A 21302-nucleotide genomic window follows, 5' to 3' on the forward strand; every position below is an offset into this window, starting at 1 on the left:
TTTCCGTTTATCGATTTTCCATTTTATTTTTTATTTTCATTTTAACTTTACTCTTTTTTTTCCTGTTTTAAGTATTTTACAATAAATGGCCCTTTCCTATCTTTTATCTGTTTTATTTATCTATTCTATTTATTCTATTTTCTTTCAACAACCTCCTTTCCTATTAGTGTTAAGAAACATGGTGATAATTTCTGGAATTTTCTGGGAAACTTAATCTCTTTTTACTGGTGGAAGTATGTTTATCTGGAGGATATGCCAAAGCTATCAAGTTTTTTCTTCAGGATATATATATTATACTTGATTGCATAGCTTCGCCCCCCCTCCCCCAGGAAGAACCAAAAACAAATATATCAATGTCATGTCAATTGTCAATATCATATGACAATATGTTTATGTCAAGCCTCGTTTTTGTTCTCCTTTTCTGTTCGTTTTTGTTCGTTTTGGCTTTGAACTTCCTCCTCATTTCTAGGGCTTAACAAAAAAAGTAAAAATTTTGAAAAGAAAACTTCACCATGGTCTTTTTACCAACAGAGGGATAGACAAACCTAATTAATCGTATTACTGATTAACTAAGGGCGTAACACTTGTAAGTTTATTTCTATTATTTTTTAAACATGCCTCAGAACTAAATTGAATTCAGATTTTCGTGACCAAAAACTGGCTACGGATTGAGCTCACATTTGTGCTCTAAAAAAGCCAGTGATTATGATCGGTCTAATTCTTTGCAGGTGTCTACAAGCTAGAGTTGATTCAATTTCGGATAAAGACATTCGTAGTAATTTTCAGAATATCCTATACAAGCTTGGGAGTGGTATGCATCCAACTGCCAATGAAATTATTTCCGTGAAGCCCTTATTTTCTGATCGTCCTTTTCATCTGAATCTCCTCTGGCCTGGCCATAAGGTATGCTTCTTTTTTTTCAACAAATTGAAAGATAACATTTGTAAATTAGAATCAAAGTGAGTTTCTCTTTTCTTGTCTGGCCGTAAGGTATGCTTCTTTTTTGACAACAAATTGAAAGACAACATTTGTAAAGTAGAATCAAAGAGAGATTCTCTTTTCTTGTCTGGCCGTAAGGTATGCTTCTTTTTTGACAACAAAATGAAAGACAATATTTGCAAAGTAGAATCAAAGAGAGCTTCTCTTTTCTTGTCTGGCCGTAAGGTATGCTTCTTTTTTGACAACAAATTGAAAGACAACATTTGCAAAGTAGAATCAAAGAGAGCTTCTCTTTTCTTGTCTGGCCGTAAGGTATGCTTCTTTTTTGACAACAAATTGAAAGACAACATTTGCAAAGTAGAATCAAAGAGAGCTTCTCTTTTCTTGTCTGGCCGTAAGGTATGCTTCTTTTTTTTATCAACAAATTTAAAGATAACACATGTAAATTAGAATCAACGTGCGCTTCTCTTGTATGGCCGTAAGGTATGCTTCTTTTTTAACAACAAATTGAAAGATAATATTTGTAAATTAGCGTTCGTTTCTGTTGATCGAAGGCTTTAGCAAAGGTTTTATTCTTCTATGGTATACCAGACAAATACATTAAAGTGATAAATGCTATGTATGAGAATAGCACTCCTGCAGTTAAGGTAGAATATAAGGTTAGCAGCTGGTTTTGTATTAAATGAGGAGTTAAGCAGGGTTGTGTTCTATCCCCCTTTGTATGGATTATTTTGATGGACTTTGTTTTAAGGAGCACAGGAAAGGCAACGGAAGACCACGGAATCAAATGGGGAGGAAAAAGTCTCCTGGACGTAGATTATGCTGATCATTTAAGCATCCTAGATGAAAGTGTGAGCAAAATGAATGAAGTTTTAGAGGTTTTGCGAGTTCAGGGTGCTAGAATTGGTTTGAAAATTAATGTTAGGAAGACCAAGTCACTAAGGCCAGAAATAAGTGAAGATGAAAAGGTGACGTTGGGTAATGAAAAGATTGATCAGCGTGGGCAGCTTCACTTACATTGGTAGTATTATTAGTAAAGATGGTGGGAGCAGTGAAGATGTTAAAAATAGAAAAGCCAAGGCTCAGGGTGTTTTTTCACACTTAAAAAAAAGTCTGTAAGATGACAAATCTTGCAAATCAAAATTAGAATATTAGAAGCTGCAATGGTATCAACGGTCAAATACGGCTCTTGAGCAAGGGCGCCATGAAAAGCAAATGAGGATTTACTCGATGTTTTCCAGTGAAAATGCCTACGAGTTGTTCTTAGTACTCACCTAACTGACTGTATATCAAACAATAGGCTATACGAAAAATGTGGTTCAATGGATGAAGGATGACAGATTGTCGAAGATTGTTCTTTTCGGCCAACCATCTAGGGCTAAACGGAAAGCAGGTCGCCCCCGTCTGGGGTGGGAGGACGTCATAAAGAAAGATTTAAAGGAAATGGGAGCTTCGTGGGCGGGTGTAAAAAGGGAGGCTTTGAATAGATTGGGGTGGAGGAGGAGCGTGCGTAGCTGTGTTGGCCTCAGGCGGCTTGGTGCTGCGGTGAGTTGTTAGTAGTAGTTGTAGTAGTTCTTTCTTATTTGCACTGCTGGTGGATTTAACACTTTGTGCTGCGATGAATTCTGTGTAATAGTAGTACCGCGATAGTACCCAAGGACGTATCATTAGATTTTTCAGGGGGGGGGGGCTAACCAAAGATTTTCCTTAAGGTACGTTCTTGAAGGTGGTGCCGGGAACAAAACTTTGTTTCTAATTTAGCTTTGATTCTTTGGACAGGAAGATTGCTGGCATTAATATTTTTGTATTACAAACTGTATCAAAATGGGCTAATAGCCTATGCATTAATATTTTTGTATCAAAATGTGCTAATATGTATTATTATTTTTATATCAAAATGTGCTAATATAAAGATTTATCAAAATGTGCTAAATAAAATCCCCGTAACTTTATAGAGTATTTCTAAGTGGAATAATCATCTTTGAGCTTCTTCTATAATTTTGACATCAAAAATTTTTGTCATAACCGCTTATCGTCGGGTATGTCCAGCTTTAAACATTCTTACTAATCCTACACAGCCCATGTTTGGGTATTGTAAATCTTAAGTTTTCAGGTTGCTTCACTTATTGTATTATATCATATAGTATATGTTGTATCTTCATTATGTTATACCTACATATTATGATTAAGCTGTTGTTGTTTCCAGGGGTGTCGTTTGGGGGGAGGCAAGAGGGGCAGTTGCCCACCCCTAATAATGTGGAGAAAAACATTATTATATATCCTATGCCCCTTGAATATCCAGATATGGACCCCTCTTGCCCCCCCCCCCCCCCAATAAAAATGCTGAAGATTCGCCCCTGATTGTTTCTGTGTTTGATTTGAAATTACACCTATATATTATTCTTAATTTAACATTTTCAGTGGACTTGATTATCTCTTCAAATTTATTTTTCGTAGAACAATCTTCTACGTGTTCATGGACTATCACCGATGTTAGGCTTTCGGAGGCGGGCTCGACTCACAGATAAAGCTTATTATATTCGAGAAATGGATTTGGCCTACTTAAAAGAAGGAGCAAATAGTATGACCCTAGATGAACTTAGAAATGTAAGTGTATTTCTAATAGAAAGAATTTATATGCAAGAAATCTATAAATACCTCAAGAATATATTGCCATCGAGTCTGAACTGCTCGGTAGTCTTAAGTCCTGTCTTAGTTTGCGTAGCTACTTTACTCATTGGTGCAAGTAACAGTAATAGACGTCTTTTATTTTTGGGTGATAATGTGAGCAGGAATAAAAGCGGTAAGGACGCCAAAGTAGAACACCTTTATATTTTTCTTGTTTATCTTATTACTATTAATTTTATTATATATTCCTCTTATTATTACTTGTTATTATATCTTGTTATAACCTTTGTATTTCGCTTATTCGTCTTATTAATTATTCATCCTGTTGATTTTATTATTGTTTTTATTGTATCTTATTAGCTTTATCTTTTTCTTATTCGTTTTATTTAAATAGCGACGAAGACGACACTGCTTTTCCATCATAAACACAAACAACAAGCAGAACAATAGGGATATTTTTCGTAAGACAATGGAACTTCAAGTTCCATTGTCTTATGAAAAAATTCCCTTTTGTTCTACTTGTTGTTTGCGTTTAATTCATTTTATTATTATTTTCTTTCATTTTATTCATTTTATTATTATTTTCTTTCATTTTATTCATTTTATTATTATTTCATTTTATTATTGAAGCACTACCCAGTAACTGCTGAAAATGGTTATTAGTTCGGAGTGAGAGGAAGGCGTGGCCTTTCCTAATCGCTCTATTAAAATGAGTTAATTCAAGGCAAAATCTGCCTCTGAATTTTGTTTATAAACTTCATAAAGTGTAGAATTCTTGTGAAACTTGTTATACTAATTATTACGGGGCTTGGACCTTGAAATCGTTTCTTTTCCTGGAATTTAAAGGACTTCACCGAGTAACTTCGAATAGTGGCTGTTCAACACATTCCTTTTTTTGGAATATGTTTTAACGAAAACTTCAACTAGACTCCTTTATAATAAAGGTGACAAGAGTGAGTGTGGTAATATGTTTTAACGAAAACTTCAACTAGACTCCTTTATAATAAAGGTGACAAGAGTGAGTGTGGTAATATGTTTTAACGAAAACTTCAACTAGACTCCTTTATAATAAAGGTGACAAGAGTGAGTGTGGTAATATGTTTTAACGAAAACTTCAACTAGACTCCTTTATAATAAAGGTGACAAGAGTGAGTGTGGTAATATGTTTTAACGAAAACTTCAACTAGACTCCTTTATAATAAAGGTGACAAGAGTGAGTGTGGTAATTAGAGATACATTGGCTTGATTTCTTAGAAAGTGAATTACTTAACATGATGATGCTGATTAGACTAAGACATCTTGTAAATGAGGCTTTGAGAAAAGAGTATGGTTTCAAGATGGAGAGAGGATGAAAGGTTTCAAGAGGAGAGAGGTTTCAAGAGGAGAGAGGATGAAAGGTTTCAAGAGGAGAGAGGTTTCAAGAAGGAGAGAAGGAGAGAGGATGAAAGGTTTCAAGAGGAGAGAGGTTTCAAGAAGGAGAGAAGGAGAGAGGATGAAAGGTTTCAAGAGGAGAGAGGTTTCAAGAAGGAGAGAAGGAGAGAGGATCATAGGATTGACAAGTATTTGAATCATCATATGTTTTATAAACTATGAGCAGGTGTTTCACTCAGCTGATAGATGAAAGAACATCAAAGTGTTTAGTGTCAGGCACGTAAATGATACTGCTGTGGTTAAGGTAAGAAGTGAGGCTAGTAGTTTGATTGATCTGGAATTGAGAGTTAAGCATAGTTGTGTCCTATCCCCATTTGTGTGGATGATTACTTTCAAGGATTTTGTTCTAAGAAACATGGCAAAGGCAACCGGAGAAAATGGTGAATTTCTGAGTCGTGTATATTTTAATTTTAACATATATAGATGCTTAGATTATGCAGAGGATTTGAGTCTAATTCCTTTATAATTTTTTTTAAAACTTTTAGGAAATGAATGAATTTTTAGATGTTTTGGGATCTTAGAGTTTGTTTTGTTTGGTAGAAAATTGGTTTGAAAATTGATGCGAAGAAGACTAAGTTGCTTAGACTGGGGATAAATGAGGGTGAAGTGTTGATGTTACGTAACAATGAAATTGGTCGAGTGGATGGCTTTATTTACCTGGATAGACTTATTTGTAAAGATGGGGGTGCAATGAAGATGAAAAAAGTAGAATAGCTAAGGTACAGGGTGTTGTTTCGCAGTTGAAAAAATTTTGAATAATAGAAAAAAGATTAGAATTAGATTTGAAAAATAAGTTTTTTCAACTAAAGCAAGGAGTAGTATTAAAACTTAAATCGATTAGAAATTATTATGAATATGAGGGGGGCTGCCCCCTCCTAAATCTTTACTCGATATGATCATCCCTAATGAAAACAGAAAAAAAACAAAGAAATAAACACGTGTCTGTGATCTTTCTTCTGGCAAAAAAAAAAAAATACAAATTTGAAATTTTTGGAAAGGGAAACTTGAAATCTCTACAGAATGGTTATCCTTGACTTTTTAGGGGTGTTCCCCCTTTTTTTGAAAATCATGCAAATTTTATCGGGCTCGTAGCTTTTGAAGGGTGCGTTAAACTTAATGAATTTCTTATATTTAGAATCAGGATAAAAATTCAGTTGTTTTGATGTGCCTATTGTTATCAAAACTCCGATTTTTAGAGACTCGGTTACTATTTGGCCGAGTTGCTACTTACTTACAGTTCCTTACAACGGACCATTTTCTATTGGAAGCAACAGTATTGATAGTAGTAAAAAATGATTGAATCATGGGTGATTTGAAAACCTAAGAAGGTGTTCAAGGGGAGTTGACTAGAGGTAGTTTTAGGTACTTCTTTGAGTGACCGTATATCAAATAGTAAGTTGTACGAAAATGGCTGGATCTCACTTTCTCTGGGTATAATGAAAAGTTAAAATGGTATAGCCATGTTTGTCGGATGAAGTATCACAAATTGCCAAGGATTGTGCTTATTGGTTATTCTTCTGGGGCCAAATGGAAAGCAGTTTGTCCGCCAAAATTATAGCCATGTTTGATAAAGGATTGTGCTTAATGGTCATCCTTCTGGGGCCAAATGGAAATCAATTTGTCCGCCAAAATGGTGAGTTTGCCACGGATTGCCAAGAATTGTGCTTATTGGTCATCCTTCTGGGGCCGAATGAAAAGCAGTTTGTCCGCCAAAATGGTGAGTTCGCCACAGATTGCCAAGGATTGTGCTTATTGATCATCATTTTGAGGCCAAATTAAAAGCAGTTTGTCCGCTAAAATGGTGAGTTCGCCACAGATTGCCAAGGATTGTGCTTATTGATCATCATTTTGAGGCCAAATTAAAAGCAGTTTGTCCGCCAAAATGCTGAGTTTGCTACAGATTGCCAAGGATTTTGCTTATTGGTCATCCTTCTGGGGCCAAATGAAAAGCAGTTTGTCCGCCAAAATGGTGAGTAGGGGTCAGAATAAAGGATTTAAGGCAGATTGGAGCTCCATGGGAGAGGTAAAGAGCGAAGCTCTGAATAGATTGTGGCTCTGGAAGATTTTTGTCTAGCTATGTTTGCCTGAAGTGGCTTGGTGCTATTGTGAGATGTTAGTAGTAGTTGTAGCAGTAGTTTTAAAATACATTTTAATATTTGTCTTTTCAAGAACAAGTGCATCATGCAGAAATTGTAGATTATAAGATTTTCAAATTTTTACCAAAAAAATTCTAGAAATTAAAAAAAAAATACAAAATTTACAAAAATTTTTGATTTTCTCTCTCACTATTAACATGGTTTAACTATGCATTTATTAGTATTGTGGTTTTTTGTTATATAGAAAAATGTCTACTTGTATCTCTAAAAGTATTATGGACGTGCTAAATTATTAACGGCCAATCTCTTTCGGTTAATTTTTTGGCCAAGTGCTTGCCCCGTTTTGATCTGTAATATGGAATTTTCCCTCATTGTAATATTTTAATTTAATAAAAAAAAATTGCAACTGGGGTTTGACGTTGCTTGGTGAAAATAATAGCAATGTTTGAACTAATGATGCTGCGCTTTGAAGAAACGTATATAAAATAGAAATGTCTGGGGACTTCAGTGATTTTGCCAATCCATATAGGAACTTCACCAATCGATGCACGGAAAACAACTGATGATGATTTAAAACTGCGATTTTTTTCTTCATTTTTCGAAGAAGGTATGTATTTATTATAGTTTTTTTTGTCTGGAAATATTCTCTTTTCCGTCTTTATCTTCTTTTTTGTATAATATCTATAATTTATAATTTTTTGCAATGTAAATTATAATTAAAGGCTATTAACAATAGAAAATGTATATTGGAGGCGGAGAAATAAGATGTGTGAAATCGAGCGGGACTTAGACCGAGAAAACCTTATCTTTCTAACTTCTCAAAAAGCGATACCTTCCCTAAATAGAAAAGAAAGATATGTCACAGACGAGGTAAAAGTTTCCTTAATCCCTTGCCAAATCTTCTTAAATTAATTCGTACACTTTTCCCATTCAAAATCAAGATAAATTAAAATATAAAAATTTGGACTAACTTCTTAATTCTGCATTCAACATAAAGGTGTGGAACGTTGACTTTAGGTTAAACTGGGTTGCATCTCCTCTTTCTTGCCATATAAGATAGGGCATGATCGATGACCTAAATGTCTTCCACACTCAGCCTGTCTCTTGGGCAGAGAGTCGACTGAACTAAACCCCAAACAGTGTGTGTTTAGGGTCATTCGAGATAATTATAGAATACAGAGATGGCAAGAAACTAGTTCCATTGTAACTCAAACCAATTCATCTAGTCCCTCATGCATCTCAAACCCCTTGCCTGTCAACCTGCAAAACAAATCAGCCCTATTCGAATCAATCCCATGCAACTCAATCTTCCTCAACTTCATTCAACTCTTCTTGATTTAATTCAACTCAACCCTCATCCAACCTATTTCCCCTTTCAATTCAATACCGTTTAATTCAATCTGATTTATCAGTCAACCCCAGGTAACTCAACCTTATATTCAATTCATCAGTCACTTATCTCAACTCTCATCTAATTCAACCACGTTCAAGTCATGGCCATTTAGGGCAACTCCACTCAACTCAAAACATGGTTAGTTATGTTAGTTGAATGAAGGTTGAGATAAGTGGGGTTAATTTAAGTGGGGCTGAGATAGACCCATACAGGCACATTTAAATAGTTAAAACTAACTAACTGATTAAGACTAAATTTATCAAAAATAAAATTTAAACCTTATTAAGCGAAACCTAACCCTTGAATTTTTCAGATGCAAGTAGTAGTTGCGCTTGACATCAAGACCTGATTGAGTTGTACCTGACTCGGGCTCAATTCAAAAAATTGCGCATTCAAATTTGTGCGCGATATATTAATGGTTCCTTTTTTTGTCTTCAGGCAAAGTAGGGTTTTTTTTCAGGGAGGCAGGAAATTGCAGCTTTTGAATAGTATACTAACTGAATGCACTGAATATTTCTCCCTAAGAAAAAATTAGTTTAAGCGGTTACAAGTATCTGCCCTTGTTTTGAATTTTAAAAGAAAGGAATGATTAATGCGCCCGTCAGGTTTAAAAAAAAATGTATTTTTACGAATGGCTTCAAAAGGTGAATTTCTGAGTCGTGTATAATTATTTTAATTTTTAACATACATACTTCTTCGTCTGCAAGTTTTTGAGTCTAATTCCTTTATAATTTTAATAATAAAAGATATTAGTAACTAGCTTACCCGTCACGTGTTGCTGCAATCTCAGAACAAAAGGAAATTCAAGAAAAATTTCCCTCCCCCGGAAAATTTTCTGCGAAAAAGTCCTCCCCAAAAAATCCCTCTTGAACCCCCCCCCTGTTTTAAATTTTCCAACCGTGGAAAATCCCCCTGGAAAATTCTACCCTGCGAGAAATTACCCCCGCAAAATAACGATGGTTTTTTAAAAATTAAAAGTATTTGGAACATTATCCCCGGAAAATGCCCACTGTGGGTAATTCTTCCCCCGTATAATCCCCCTCCCTGCGGAAAACTCCTTATCTGTGGAATATTCCCACCCCTGTGGAAAATCCCCTCACGCAGAAAATTCTCCCTGCGTATTAATAACAATCGCGATTTGAAATTTGGAAGTATTTGAAAAATTAGGTTAGTCTTATGAACTTCCGCTTTACTGTCTCAACCCCATCTATTCTAGGTATTGGTGTTCAGAGGTCTCTAATTTCAGTCAGCACGAAAAGTATTCGACAGATTAGGAGGGTCTTGGCGTGGGTAGAAAAATGTTTTTGTACCTAAAATCTTTCCAAGAGACAGGTAGTAATGCATACAGTACACATAGGCAGACAGACAGACGTGCATTAGGTTTTACTTTTATAGAAGATAAACAAGGATGGATATTACCAAGTCCAATTAGTCACTTATTGAAATAGGGGGTATTATCTGTTTATCAATTTTAAGAAAATATTGCAAATTTTCATCGGCTTGAGCTATCTTAATCGAGGCCTCTTTCCCCTCCGTTAAGAAGAATTTCATCTCTGAACCGTTTTCTGTAAATTCTGACTCCATTTCAACAGGATTGCCATTTACATAAATTTCCATTTTTTGGGTGTCAAGTACCACAGCAGTATCATCGTTAGGGCACCATGTTTTTAAAACTTTATTTTGTATGTCCGTAAATGTTTCTAATAGCTTTCCGTTCACTGTTAAAGTATACTTGAATTTCAGCCCTTTTATTGAATCGATATTGATGGCACACTCGTTTTCGCCAATGTAGAATATGTCAGTGCCTACTAAGCGAAACATCCAGTCTTTACGGTAGATTTCTTCACCGTCTAAGCGAATAACTCTTTTCCCTGATATTGATCCATGTTCCAGTTCTATCACGTAGACCTGAAAGGAAAATAATTTAAGTTGTTAATTATTGTGGAAAAGCGTAGTAATTATTAGCTGAGACTAATGAGGACCTTCCCTGGTTTTCATCTGGGAAGGTTATTAATACTGAACACGTGTATTGTTGACCAAAGGATTATTGCAAGTTTTTTTAATTGCTTCTTGGGTTAGTTCAGAAATACAATTAAAATTTCAAATTCAGGTTCAGTAATGACTTTTATTTTTATTTTATTTTTATTATATTTTATTTTATTATTATTTATAATTTAGTATTGTTCATTAAATATCATATCTATAAGTTCGATGGTTTCATAAAAGGAATTTTTTTGCGACAAGTTTTTGGTGAAAAATCATATAGGCAGTCTACTACAAAGCGGCACTAAAATCGAATATGAATAGAGTCTATTTAACTCGTCCCTGTTATTGATCCGTGCTCTAGTTCTATCGCGTAGACCTGAAAATATCGTTAAGTTGTTGTATTACGGCATGTTTATCATTAGTTGTGACTAATGAGGACATATCCTATTTTGAATTGGAAAGGTCATTAGTGGTGAACGCCTGTGATATTCGCCAAAAAGTTATCACAAGGTTGTTTAAATTAATACTTATTTTTTCATTTCAAAAACAATATTAAAATTTTAGCATCGGTAACGACTTCTAACTATTTAAAGTTCCTCTTTAAACTATTTTTAGTCACAAAGTTCGATGTTTAATAGGGCTATTGAACTTTTCCCTGATGTTGCTCCATGTCCCAGTTCTATTACGCAGACCTGAAAAAAGGCATCAAAGTATTTGCTGCCTTAGAAGAGCTTGGCCCTCATTAGTGGTGACTACTAAGGAGAGACTGGGGACTACTAAGGACCCTCTCTGACATTGAACAGGAAATTGGTTCTCTAAGTATTTGTTGGTATTTAATATGTTAAATTCTACTTCCAAATCAAGGGGAATTGCACTTGCTCAAAATATGGCAGTTTGTAAAATAGAAATATTCCGAAGGAATTCGATTTTGTTAAAACTAAGTGAAGCTCCAATTTTTTGAAGATTCTTTCTGCGAAATTGTTTTGTTTTGTTCAAAACAAAGAACTTAGCTCTAGGGGGCTAGGGAAATTTTTGCCGGACAGAAACTTTAGAATTTGCATCTGATTCATTTTCGCATATAGGAAAGCTCTCACTTTATGCCGACACTTCAGTGTGTTTCTTGAATAAATTACAATGCATGTCAAAGTTGAAAATTTGTAAACAATAAATAGGAATTCTCTACTTCGAAATCCGTATATCTAGTAATATTTCTAAGAATGTGCTAAAGGTATGGATTGGCTGTCGAAGATATAATGTAAAATTGTTTATCTGTTGCCACGGCGTGGCCAAGGCTTTATGTGACGTTTTAATGTGATTTTCTGCTTTATTTGTCCTCCAGGGAATTTCCATATTTCGGAAGGGTTTTCTGGTGGAAAAAGGGGAGCTTCCCCAACTCGAGGAATGAGTTTCAATTGAAAAAAGACAGTGTTCGAACACAGGACAACTAGGAACACGACTTAAGTTTGTAAGAGATCTCACGGTTTGTAAGACGCCTCTATTTTTAAATAATATGGATGTTGGGCATAATTTGGACCTTCACTTCGTTCTGTGATGCAAAATAGCGGAAAATGGCTGTTTACTTTGTTACAATCATCCTCAATTGCACTTTGATCTTCCTGATCTATATTACATTGCTGATCCTTCCTTGAGAACAGCTTAGAAATCTTTTTTTTATTACTTTAGAACCAGGAAAATGTTAGATAGGCGTAAAGGTGATGATATGGATAAATATTCTCAAATTGTGAAATTATTCTGATACACAGATTAGTGAGGTTCTCTAACACATTACCAAGGGCGTAGCTTCAGCATTTTGTTGGGGGGTCTCCATCCGAAGAGTCAAGGGGCATGGTCTGTATAATAATTTTTACTCCAAAATTATTGAAGGGGAACTACCCCCCCCCCCTTGCCTTTTCTCCGAAACGACACAACTGTATGTTATCTTTGATGATTAAAAATCTAAAGCTAAACTGTCCTACGGTGTCAGAACCAAGGCGGTAAATCTTGAAAACAACCGAGTCTATGGCCTTTAGGAAGCAATTAAATAAAAAAACAAGTTTTTTAACTGAAAGTAAGGAGCGACATTAAAACTTAAAACGAACAGAAATTATTCCGTATATGAAAGGGGCTGTCCCCTCCTCAACGCCTCGCTCTTTATGCTAAAGTTTTTTATTGTTTTAAAAAATTAAGTTGTGAGACAGAGTCAAACTTCCGTTTTTTAGAGTTTCGGTTACTATTGAGCCAGGTCGCTCCTTACTTACAGTTCGTTACTACGAAATGTTTGAAAGAAGAGGAAAAGCAGTCAAACAAGCTTTTGCTTGTATTTTAATAGCATCCGAGTCTATGGCCTGTAGGAAGAAAAAGAAGAGGAAAAGCAGTCAAACAAGCTTTTGCTTGTATACTACAAGGCGTCTTCAGCAGCAGCAGAATTTCAGGCCATCTTTGGCAGAAGGTGTCATTTGTGTCCTCATTCAAAGGGTGTTTAATACATTATACTAGACATTGAAGATATTCAGGGAGGGATGGGTTGTAGGATTACCTTCGTCGCTTCGATAAGCCATCAATAGCTTCGCGTTGCACTAATAGTTCAGCTTAAACTGAGTTTTATTAATACACTGGATTATATCTTCTTGTCGGCTCCTATATCTTGTATAAACTGAACAAATAGTCCAATTTAACTAGTTTCTTCAAGGGGAACAAATTTGAGGGCTGTCTTTAAGGGTTATGGTATATACGTTCTGAAATATTATTAATTAGACAAATGTTTGAAATCTTTTGCTGATAAAGGCGACCTAAATCGTCACTAACTTGTATAGTTTTCCAATATGAATTGGTAATATTAGGCTTGACAGATTCATTTGGTCTGGGCTCTATATACAGACCAATCACTAACTTTTTCTGACTAAATTGTATGGTTTTCCAGTATGAATTAGTAATATTAGGCTTGAGAGATTCATTTGGTCTGGGCTCTATGTACAGACCAATCACTAACTTTTCAACTGCTTCTGTCTTGGCTGATTTAATAAGTTCTTCAGTTATATGGTTTGGTGTTGTCTGATTGAATTAACTGTGATGTAACCATCTCTTGTTTAATGCGTTTTCATTGCTTTTTTAGACTGTCTGTGCCATACGAAACCCAAGTTGAAATTGTTTCTGCCATCTAGAGCTTTCTTTGATTTCGTTGCTTTATTTGGCCAGGGGCGGTTTTAGGGGAGGGACAGAAGGAGTAGACATTTTAGGGGCACAAAACTTCAATTAAATATTCTAACGGTTATAGTCTTTTTTTAGATTTTAATTTTTTTTTTTTTATCAAAATAAAGTAGTAAGCGCCATTAATAGGTGAAAATAATTAATAAGTTATTAATTAATTAATTAATAGAATAAATATAAATTAAAATAATTAAATAATGATAATTAAATGATTGAATTAAAATAATTAGTAATAATTAAATAGTTTAAATAATAAATTGTTAATTAATAAAACAATTCCGGAGCAAAATCAAGATCTTGCCTTGGACGCAAGAGAGGCCAGAATTGCCAGTTTACAGAGCATAATTTGGATGTCAGTGGGTGGCTTCCACCACAATTAGCTCATGTATATGATTTTGGTCTAAGTTCAAGTTCAATTGATTAATTGTTTTCAGTATACACTTGTCTGACTGGTGTTTTTCTGAACATCTATAACAGATTGGCTCTTCGACTCTACACTTTTTTTCTAGTGTGTTCCTATTTCTGGCACCAGTAACATTGAGGAACTATGTTGCATTTCTGGTTAGTAGGTAAAACAGAAAAAGTAACATTTTATACTGGTGACCCAAGTCAACTATAGAAATGCTTCACATAACATACTTTGCGTTAACATATTGATAAAAAAAAAAAATGTACAAAGGCCTGGGAAAAAAATAGGCCAACTGATTTTATGATTTTTTTACTACCTTATCTGGAAGAGGAACATTCCAACGAGCAATGTAACTGTCACCTTTTCCCATTTTTAAGCACTGATTATTTACCATGGGCTCTTTTAATTTGTATATTAACCGTTTCCATAGCAACGGTGTTTTGTATCATCAGCCGACTGTTCTTTCATCTATATTTGCAATTTAGCACTACTTTAGAACTTTTCATGCTATTGGCTGTTTTCAGAACAGATTTGGTTTTAGATTCCTGTTTCGACGAAATTGTACTGTCCCATCATTACTCAGCTTAGGACTTTTCAACTGACAAACCCGATTGTCAATTATAATCTGGATTATAAATTTGTCGTTCCACCTGCAATTCAGAGCTTGTAAGTGCTATTTTAAAGAGATTTTGGGTTCGCGAGTTCATAATATATATTACGAATTCGACGGCTATGCTCAAACTAAAGATTGTAAATTTAGATTGTGGATTTTACAGGGTCACTGTTCTACAGTTCACTATTCGAGAATGCAGTTTTAAAAACTAGTTTTATAAATTTTTGTATTCCACCAATAATTCTGAATCTTGTTTCAAGAATTAAATAAAAAAAAACAAGTAAGTTTCAAATGAAAGCAAGGAGTGATATTAAAACATAAAATGAACAGAAATTCTTCCTGATATGAGGGAGGCCACTCCCTCCTGAATCCTTATCTTGAACTCTCCTCTCCATACGATAAAGTTTGACTTTGTGCTCCAGTTACTTAAGAACGACTGCTTAAACACAAGGACCGTTGAATTGGAATAAGAAATATTTTGGAGAACTATAAAACTTTGGCACAAAGAGTTGGGGGATGAGGAGGTGGCATCCCCCTCATATACGGAATGATTTCTGTTTGTTCTAAGTTTTAATGTCACTCCTTACTTTCATTTGAAAAAAAAATAGTTTTTTACTTAATTTGTGATATTTTATTCAAATCATGCTCTGGCAATCCATGATGTGATGGGGGCTACCACCTCAATAAATCCCCCACTTCTTTCTGACAAATTGTGCATGAACACTTGCAAATTGATCCTGGATTTAATTCCTGTGTTAAAATAGAGGATGATTCCTCTCATCCTGTCTTAAATTTTATTATAATTTTCAATGTGTACGGTAGATTTTATTCCTCGCATTTTTTTTTTTTTTTTTTATGAAAACAGTAATTAAGTCATTTTTAATAGGCTAAGAGTATTTAACCAAGCGTTAATCTTACTGAACGTATTGCATAGATTGGTTGTTTTAATTGAAATACTTTAAAACTTTTATAGGTATTAAAGTGTAAGAAAAATATTCATAAAATATGAAGATATCAAATTACCAATACAATATATCTAAACGGCAAGATACTTACATCAATGCTATTTAGAATTAATCCACAGTCAGGTTTGTGTGAATATACATTGAATTTACCCTTTTCCCCCCAAAGCACGACTTTCTGCCTCACGGTCTGTTTCTAATAACCTATTCTTGTAATAGCTTGTAGGCAAATTTCTCATAGACTGTCAAGCTCAAGGAAATAGTTATATTAAATTAAAGGGTATTCGTATGATGAACGCCCTACTGCTCACGTTGTTCATTCATTGACGCATTATAGAAACCGTTTTTTTTTCGTTAGTTTCTTTCAGCTTAGCGTGAGACAAAACAAAGAGAAGTGATAAAATAGACGGAAAATATTTAATTTGGGCTATATATTTGCACATTGGGGGGGGGGGGGGTAAGTATTTGGACAGCATGAAGTTATAAAACAATTCTTACTTTATAACATGGAGAATAATTGTACCTAACACCTTAGCCATGTAGACCTGCTATACTTTACCCCCACCCCCCTAACGTGCAAATATATAGCCCAAATTTGTTTCAAAAGCATAATATTTTCATCTTACTTTGGTATATTTCATTAGGATTGAATTTCAGAGAAACATATTAGAAGAATATTAGGTAGGGTGTATATCATACAAATACCAATTAAACCTCTATCTTTTCGTTACTTCTGTCCCTGTCACTCTCTCATCTTTTTCTCTCTTAAAAATAGACTGTTCATATCTGTTCTTTCAGGCGTGCTTTATGAGAGGATTGAATCCAGTAAATATGCGCACTGAAGATATGGTTAACTGGCTGGCACAATGGTCTCATGTAGCTAGCAATGTTGATGAAAGCTCATATTCGCTTTTGCTACATTGTCCTGTCCTTCTTGGTTATAATCAACCCACTAATTGGGTTTTGATACATTGAGTTAAGATATTGTCGAAAGTCAGTTACTCGCATTAAAAAACGGCAGTTGACTTACCATTTGACTTACCACTTACCATTTGAAAAGACCATTACAAAAAGCCAGAAAATTTCGGTCGTCGACAACGTAAGCCAAAAACAAGTTTTGATTAAATGCGCAATATATGGTTCTCCGTACTGTTCTCTCGATTGGAAAAATATTTGAAAATAAATAATTATGTTATGAATCCGTACTTGAAATACCGCATGTGCTATCACTGCAAATTAGTATCATTGTGCTGTCATTACAAATTACATGGTGTTCCAGAACTAACTTGAGTTACTCTGAGTAACTCTCACGCTTAACACCGAATCTTAAAACTAACTTGAATGAAATTTTTAGGTTATGAGTTAAAAATTGGAACTAAATTTTAATTAATAGTTAAAATCATTCAAACCGTTCCATAATCGTATTAACGCTGACCAGCTTTCCATTTCTGGGAACTGGTCAGAGTACGTGACTTATCGATATAGAATATTGCAAGAGACTTTTCACACCTCAAGAAGATGAAGAAAAATTAAAGGGAGGGGCTGCTAATGCTAATAGAAAGGAATAAAATTGGAAAAAAAGATTATTTGAATATAATGCCGAAGAAAGTTGGAAATACGAATATCATTCATGTTATACTATGCATTTCTCACCTCGCTATAGCATTTTTTTTTATTTTTTTGTGTGTTTTCGACACAACAATTTTTCATTTACTATTGAAATTGTCAGCAACTCAAAATTTAAAATTTAACTACTAAAGAGCCAAGCCGACCCATAGCAGAGGACTTGCTTATTCATGCTCTCATTTTAATAGGCTACCCAAAAGTAGGCTAGATAAAACCTCTGATCAAAGTAGGCTAGTAAAAAGATCAAAGTAGTAGGTGCAATCAGAATATAGATCAGTAAAAAAAAAAACCTGATTAACCATACGTTGAACTTTAAACATAGTAGCTCAAAACCATTTTTTTGCTAAAAGTGTGACGCGATTTTGTGTGCCGGATTTTATAATCCGGCCTGCATTAATTTGTTAAAAGTGCAGAGATCGGACGGATATTTTGGCGTTGGTTGTTCTTGTGACGGTTTCCCCTTTTCTTTTAATCTTAACATATCATGTTAAAAGTGGAATGCTTTTTAGTAATTTTTCGAATTGGTTTTTTGTCTAGTGACTGGCATTTTTTTAAGTAGTTATATACTAGTCATGCTTTTGTATTTAACTTCTAAAAGTTTGTTTTACGTTTTTTGAAGAATAAAGCCCTTCTATGAAAAGGCAGAACTTGTAGAGCAGAAACAAGTATGTGGTATAGCGGGTTCCAGTTGACATACTTATGACCAGGTACCGGTCATAAGTCACACTGGAACGGGAGTCCAGTGTGAAATCTCCTAGGGAATCTCCTTAGCAAGATTGTGCAAAAGGACGTTTTTAAAAGTATTTTAGAAATGTGGGTCTCAAAATTAAGTATGTGGAGTTGATAAATTATCTCTGACAGCTCTAACTCCTAAATTTAGTACTCCTATTCTTGTTCTTAATACAGTGGACTTTTTTTTCAGGTCTGAGGCTCACTCCTCAAATTTAGGTTTCAATGTTGGACCCCTGCTTTCTAATATTAGTTTTTAGCACCCTGTATTTTTATCTAGAGTTGCAATCTCAACAATCAAAGTTTTTTGTTTTCACAGATTCTGACCTGTGATTTTAACAAATTATACTCCTGGCACCACCTCAGAACTTTCTAATGACTTTCTTACTTTCTAAAGACTCTGACTTGTTTAGTAATAAGTTCGTATTGACTCCAACTCCTCAAATCTGCAGTTATATTGTAAATTCAGAACAACGCTCTTCTTAAAAAAAGCTTAAAAAACGCATCAAAAATTTTCTTATATTCACTTTTTTTACGTTTTTACGAGTCGGATAAGCATTTCGGGGGCGGGGGGGGGGGGTTCAAAGCCCCTAACCCCCCTAGATATGGCCTTGCTCAGGCGGTATAATGTGATCTCGTTAATTTAAAAGTAAATAACGATGTGGGCACAATGTGTTGATTTTTGGTTCTCCATACCCGGGCACTTCGTATCGAAGGAGTTATCGTAGGAAACTTAGAAAAGGGCTCATCCGAATGGCAATTGGGGTGACTAGTGCCCTTTTTAATAGTCAAAAGTGATTGAAGAGCAACCCCTCCCCCTGCCCATCATTCCCCCAAACACGTCCAATCAAAATTTTGAGATAGCCATTTTGTTCAGCGTAGTTAATTTACAGATAGAAAATATGTTTTTTAGGAATACACTCCCCCAAGACCCACGTGGCAAGGGTTGTAAGCTCTGCCCAGGGGGCATATAATGTGTATATAGAAGGTGTTGTCATAGAAACTTCAAAAAAGGCTCATTCGATTGGAAATTCTAAGGGCTACTGCCCGTTGTAATAGTCGAAAGTGATTGGAGGGCAACTAGCCCCCCCCCACGCCCATCATTCCCCCAAATACATCCAATCAAAATTTTGAGATAGCCATTTTGTTCAGCGTAGTTGATTTCCCTATAGAAAATATGTTTTTGAGGAGGACACTCCCCTACAACCCAGGGGGCAAGGGTTTTAAGTTATGCCCTGGGGGCATATAAGGTTTTTATAGAAGGCGTTGTCGTAGAAACTTCAAAAAAGGGTCATTTAATTGGAAATTCCAAGGGATGTTGCACGTTTTTATATTTAAAAGTGATTGAAGCGCAAATTGCCCCCACCCCCACGCCCAATAATCCCCAAACACATGGCAACAAAAATTTTTTAAAGCCCTTTTTGGCAGCAGAAGTTAATTCCCTCTATGAAATATGTATTTTTGGTGGTCACTCCCCCAAAACCCTAGGGGAAAGGGTTATAAGCTATGCCCTGGGGGCATATAAGGTTTTTATAGAAGGTGTTGTCATAGAAACTTCAAAAAAGGCTCATTCGATTCGAAATTCAAAGGACTAGTGCCCTTTTTAATTGTCGAAAGTGATTGGACGAACCCCCTCTCACGCCCACCTTTTGCCCAAACATATCCAGTCAAAATTTTGAGATAGCCATTTTGTTCAACGTAGTTAAAAGTTCTCGAAATTAGGTCTTTGAGGATGACAACCCCTCACATCCCTCAGGACGAGGGCTGTAAGTTATGCCTTGGGGGCATATAAGGTTTTTATACGTTGTCGTAGAAACTTCAAAAAGGGCTCATTCGAATAGAAATTGAAATGGCTAGTGCCCTTTTTAATAGTCGAAAGTAATTGGAAGGCAACTAACACCCCTTCCATGCCCACCATTTACCCAAACACATCCAAATAAAATTTTAAAGGAGCCATTTTGTTCAACGTACTTAAATCCCTTGAAATTTTACCTTCAAGCCGTATACTCCGCTCAAAGTCTTAAAGCTACTGGCTATAACATGTAACATTAGGACACATAGGTTCTTGTTGAAATCTTTGTCGTAAAGACTTGAAAAAGGGCTCGTTAGGAAGGATATTCGGATAAGTAGGGTCCCTTTTAACAGTCGAAAGTGATTTGAGGGCAACATGCCCCCCTCTCTCGCCCACTTTTTCCTCAAACACATCCAATCAAAATTTTTAGATAGCCATTTTGTTCTGTGTTGTGGATTTCGAGATAGAAATTATGTTTTTGAGGAGGATACTCCCCCACAACCCCCAGGGCAAGGATGGTAAGCTTTGCCCTTGGGGCATATAAGGCTTTCATGGAACGAGTCGTCGTAGAAACTTCAAAAAGGGCAATCGATTGGAGATTTACATGGCTAGTGCCATTTGTAATAGTCGAGAGTGATTGGAAGGCATCTAACACTCCTTCCACGCCCATCATTTCCCCAAACATATCCAATCTATATTTTTAGATACCAATTTTAGACCACGTTATTTAAAATTTAGGAATTTATGTCATTAAGCAAGACACTCTTCCCAGAGTCTTCAGGGCAAGGGTTATAAGTTATGTCCTGGGGGCCTATAAGATTAATATTGAAATATTTGGCGTAGAAACTTGAAAAAGGGCTCATTCGATTGGAAATTCAAAGGGCTACGGCCCTTTCTAATAGTCGAAAGTGATTTGAGGGCAACTAACCCCCCTCTCACGCCCATCTTTTCCCCAAACACCTCCAATAAAAATTTTTGGTCATCCATAGTATTTAACGCAGTTGAAAGTTTTTGAAATTAGGTCTAAGTATGACAACCCATCCCCCCCCCCACAACCTTCAGGGCAAGGGTTTTAAGTTATGCCCTGGGAGCATGTAAGGTTTTTATTGAAATTGATGTTGTGAAAACATCCAAAAGGGTTCATTCATTTGAAAGGGCTATTGCCCTTTTAATAGTCGAAAGTGATTGAAGGGCAACTACCCCCTCTCTCACGTCCACCATTTCCCCAAACACATCCAATCAAAATTTTTAGATAGTCATTTTGTTCAACGGAGTAGAAAGTTCTGGAAATTAGGTCTTTGAGGATGACAACCCCCCCCCCAGCCCTCAGGGCACGGGTTGTAATTCATGCCCTGGGGGCATATAAGGTTTTTATTGAAAGCGTTGTCGTCGAAACTTCTAAAGGGTTCATTTGTTTGGAAATTGAAAGGGCTAGTGCCTTTTTTAATAGTTGAAAGCGATTGGAGAAAGACCCCCCCCCCTCACGCCCAC

The 21302-nt window shown here is 35.6% G+C and overlaps 2 protein-coding genes across 3 annotated transcripts in view; one reads left to right on the forward strand and one right to left on the reverse strand.

Moving 5' to 3' along the window:
* LOC148944912 (LETM1 domain-containing protein 1) overlaps window positions 1–16693 on the forward strand; it is a 47980-nt gene extending 31287 nt beyond the window's left edge. For both annotated transcript variants that reach the window (XM_089099550.1, XM_089099549.1), the window contains exons 5-7: window positions 729–903; window positions 3397–3546; window positions 16463–16693. In XM_089099550.1, the coding sequence (XP_088955676.1) occupies window positions 729–903; window positions 3397–3546; window positions 16463–16639 (502 nt within the window). In that variant the 3' untranslated portion in view covers window positions 16640–16693. The remainder of the gene's footprint in view (window positions 1–728; window positions 904–3396; window positions 3547–16462) is intronic.
* On the reverse strand, window positions 9626–15489 carry LOC148944913 (fas apoptotic inhibitory molecule 1). Its single transcript, XM_089099551.1, has 2 exons — window positions 14406–15489; window positions 9626–10395 (listed from the first exon to the last, which is right to left on the reverse strand). The coding sequence occupies exons 1-2, from the start codon at window positions 14481–14483 to the stop codon at window positions 9916–9918; spliced, it is 558 nt and encodes a 185-aa protein (XP_088955677.1). The 5' UTR covers window positions 14484–15489; the 3' UTR covers window positions 9626–9915.
* Window positions 16694–21302: the final 4609 nt, after the last annotated feature.

This window comes from Artemia sp. Qi Xiang Cuo, chromosome 13 (assembly GCF_049724085.1).
Source record: "Artemia sp. Qi Xiang Cuo chromosome 13, ASM4972408v1, whole genome shotgun sequence".
NCBI classification, from domain to species: domain Eukaryota; kingdom Metazoa; phylum Arthropoda; class Branchiopoda; order Anostraca; family Artemiidae; genus Artemia; species Artemia sp. Qi Xiang Cuo.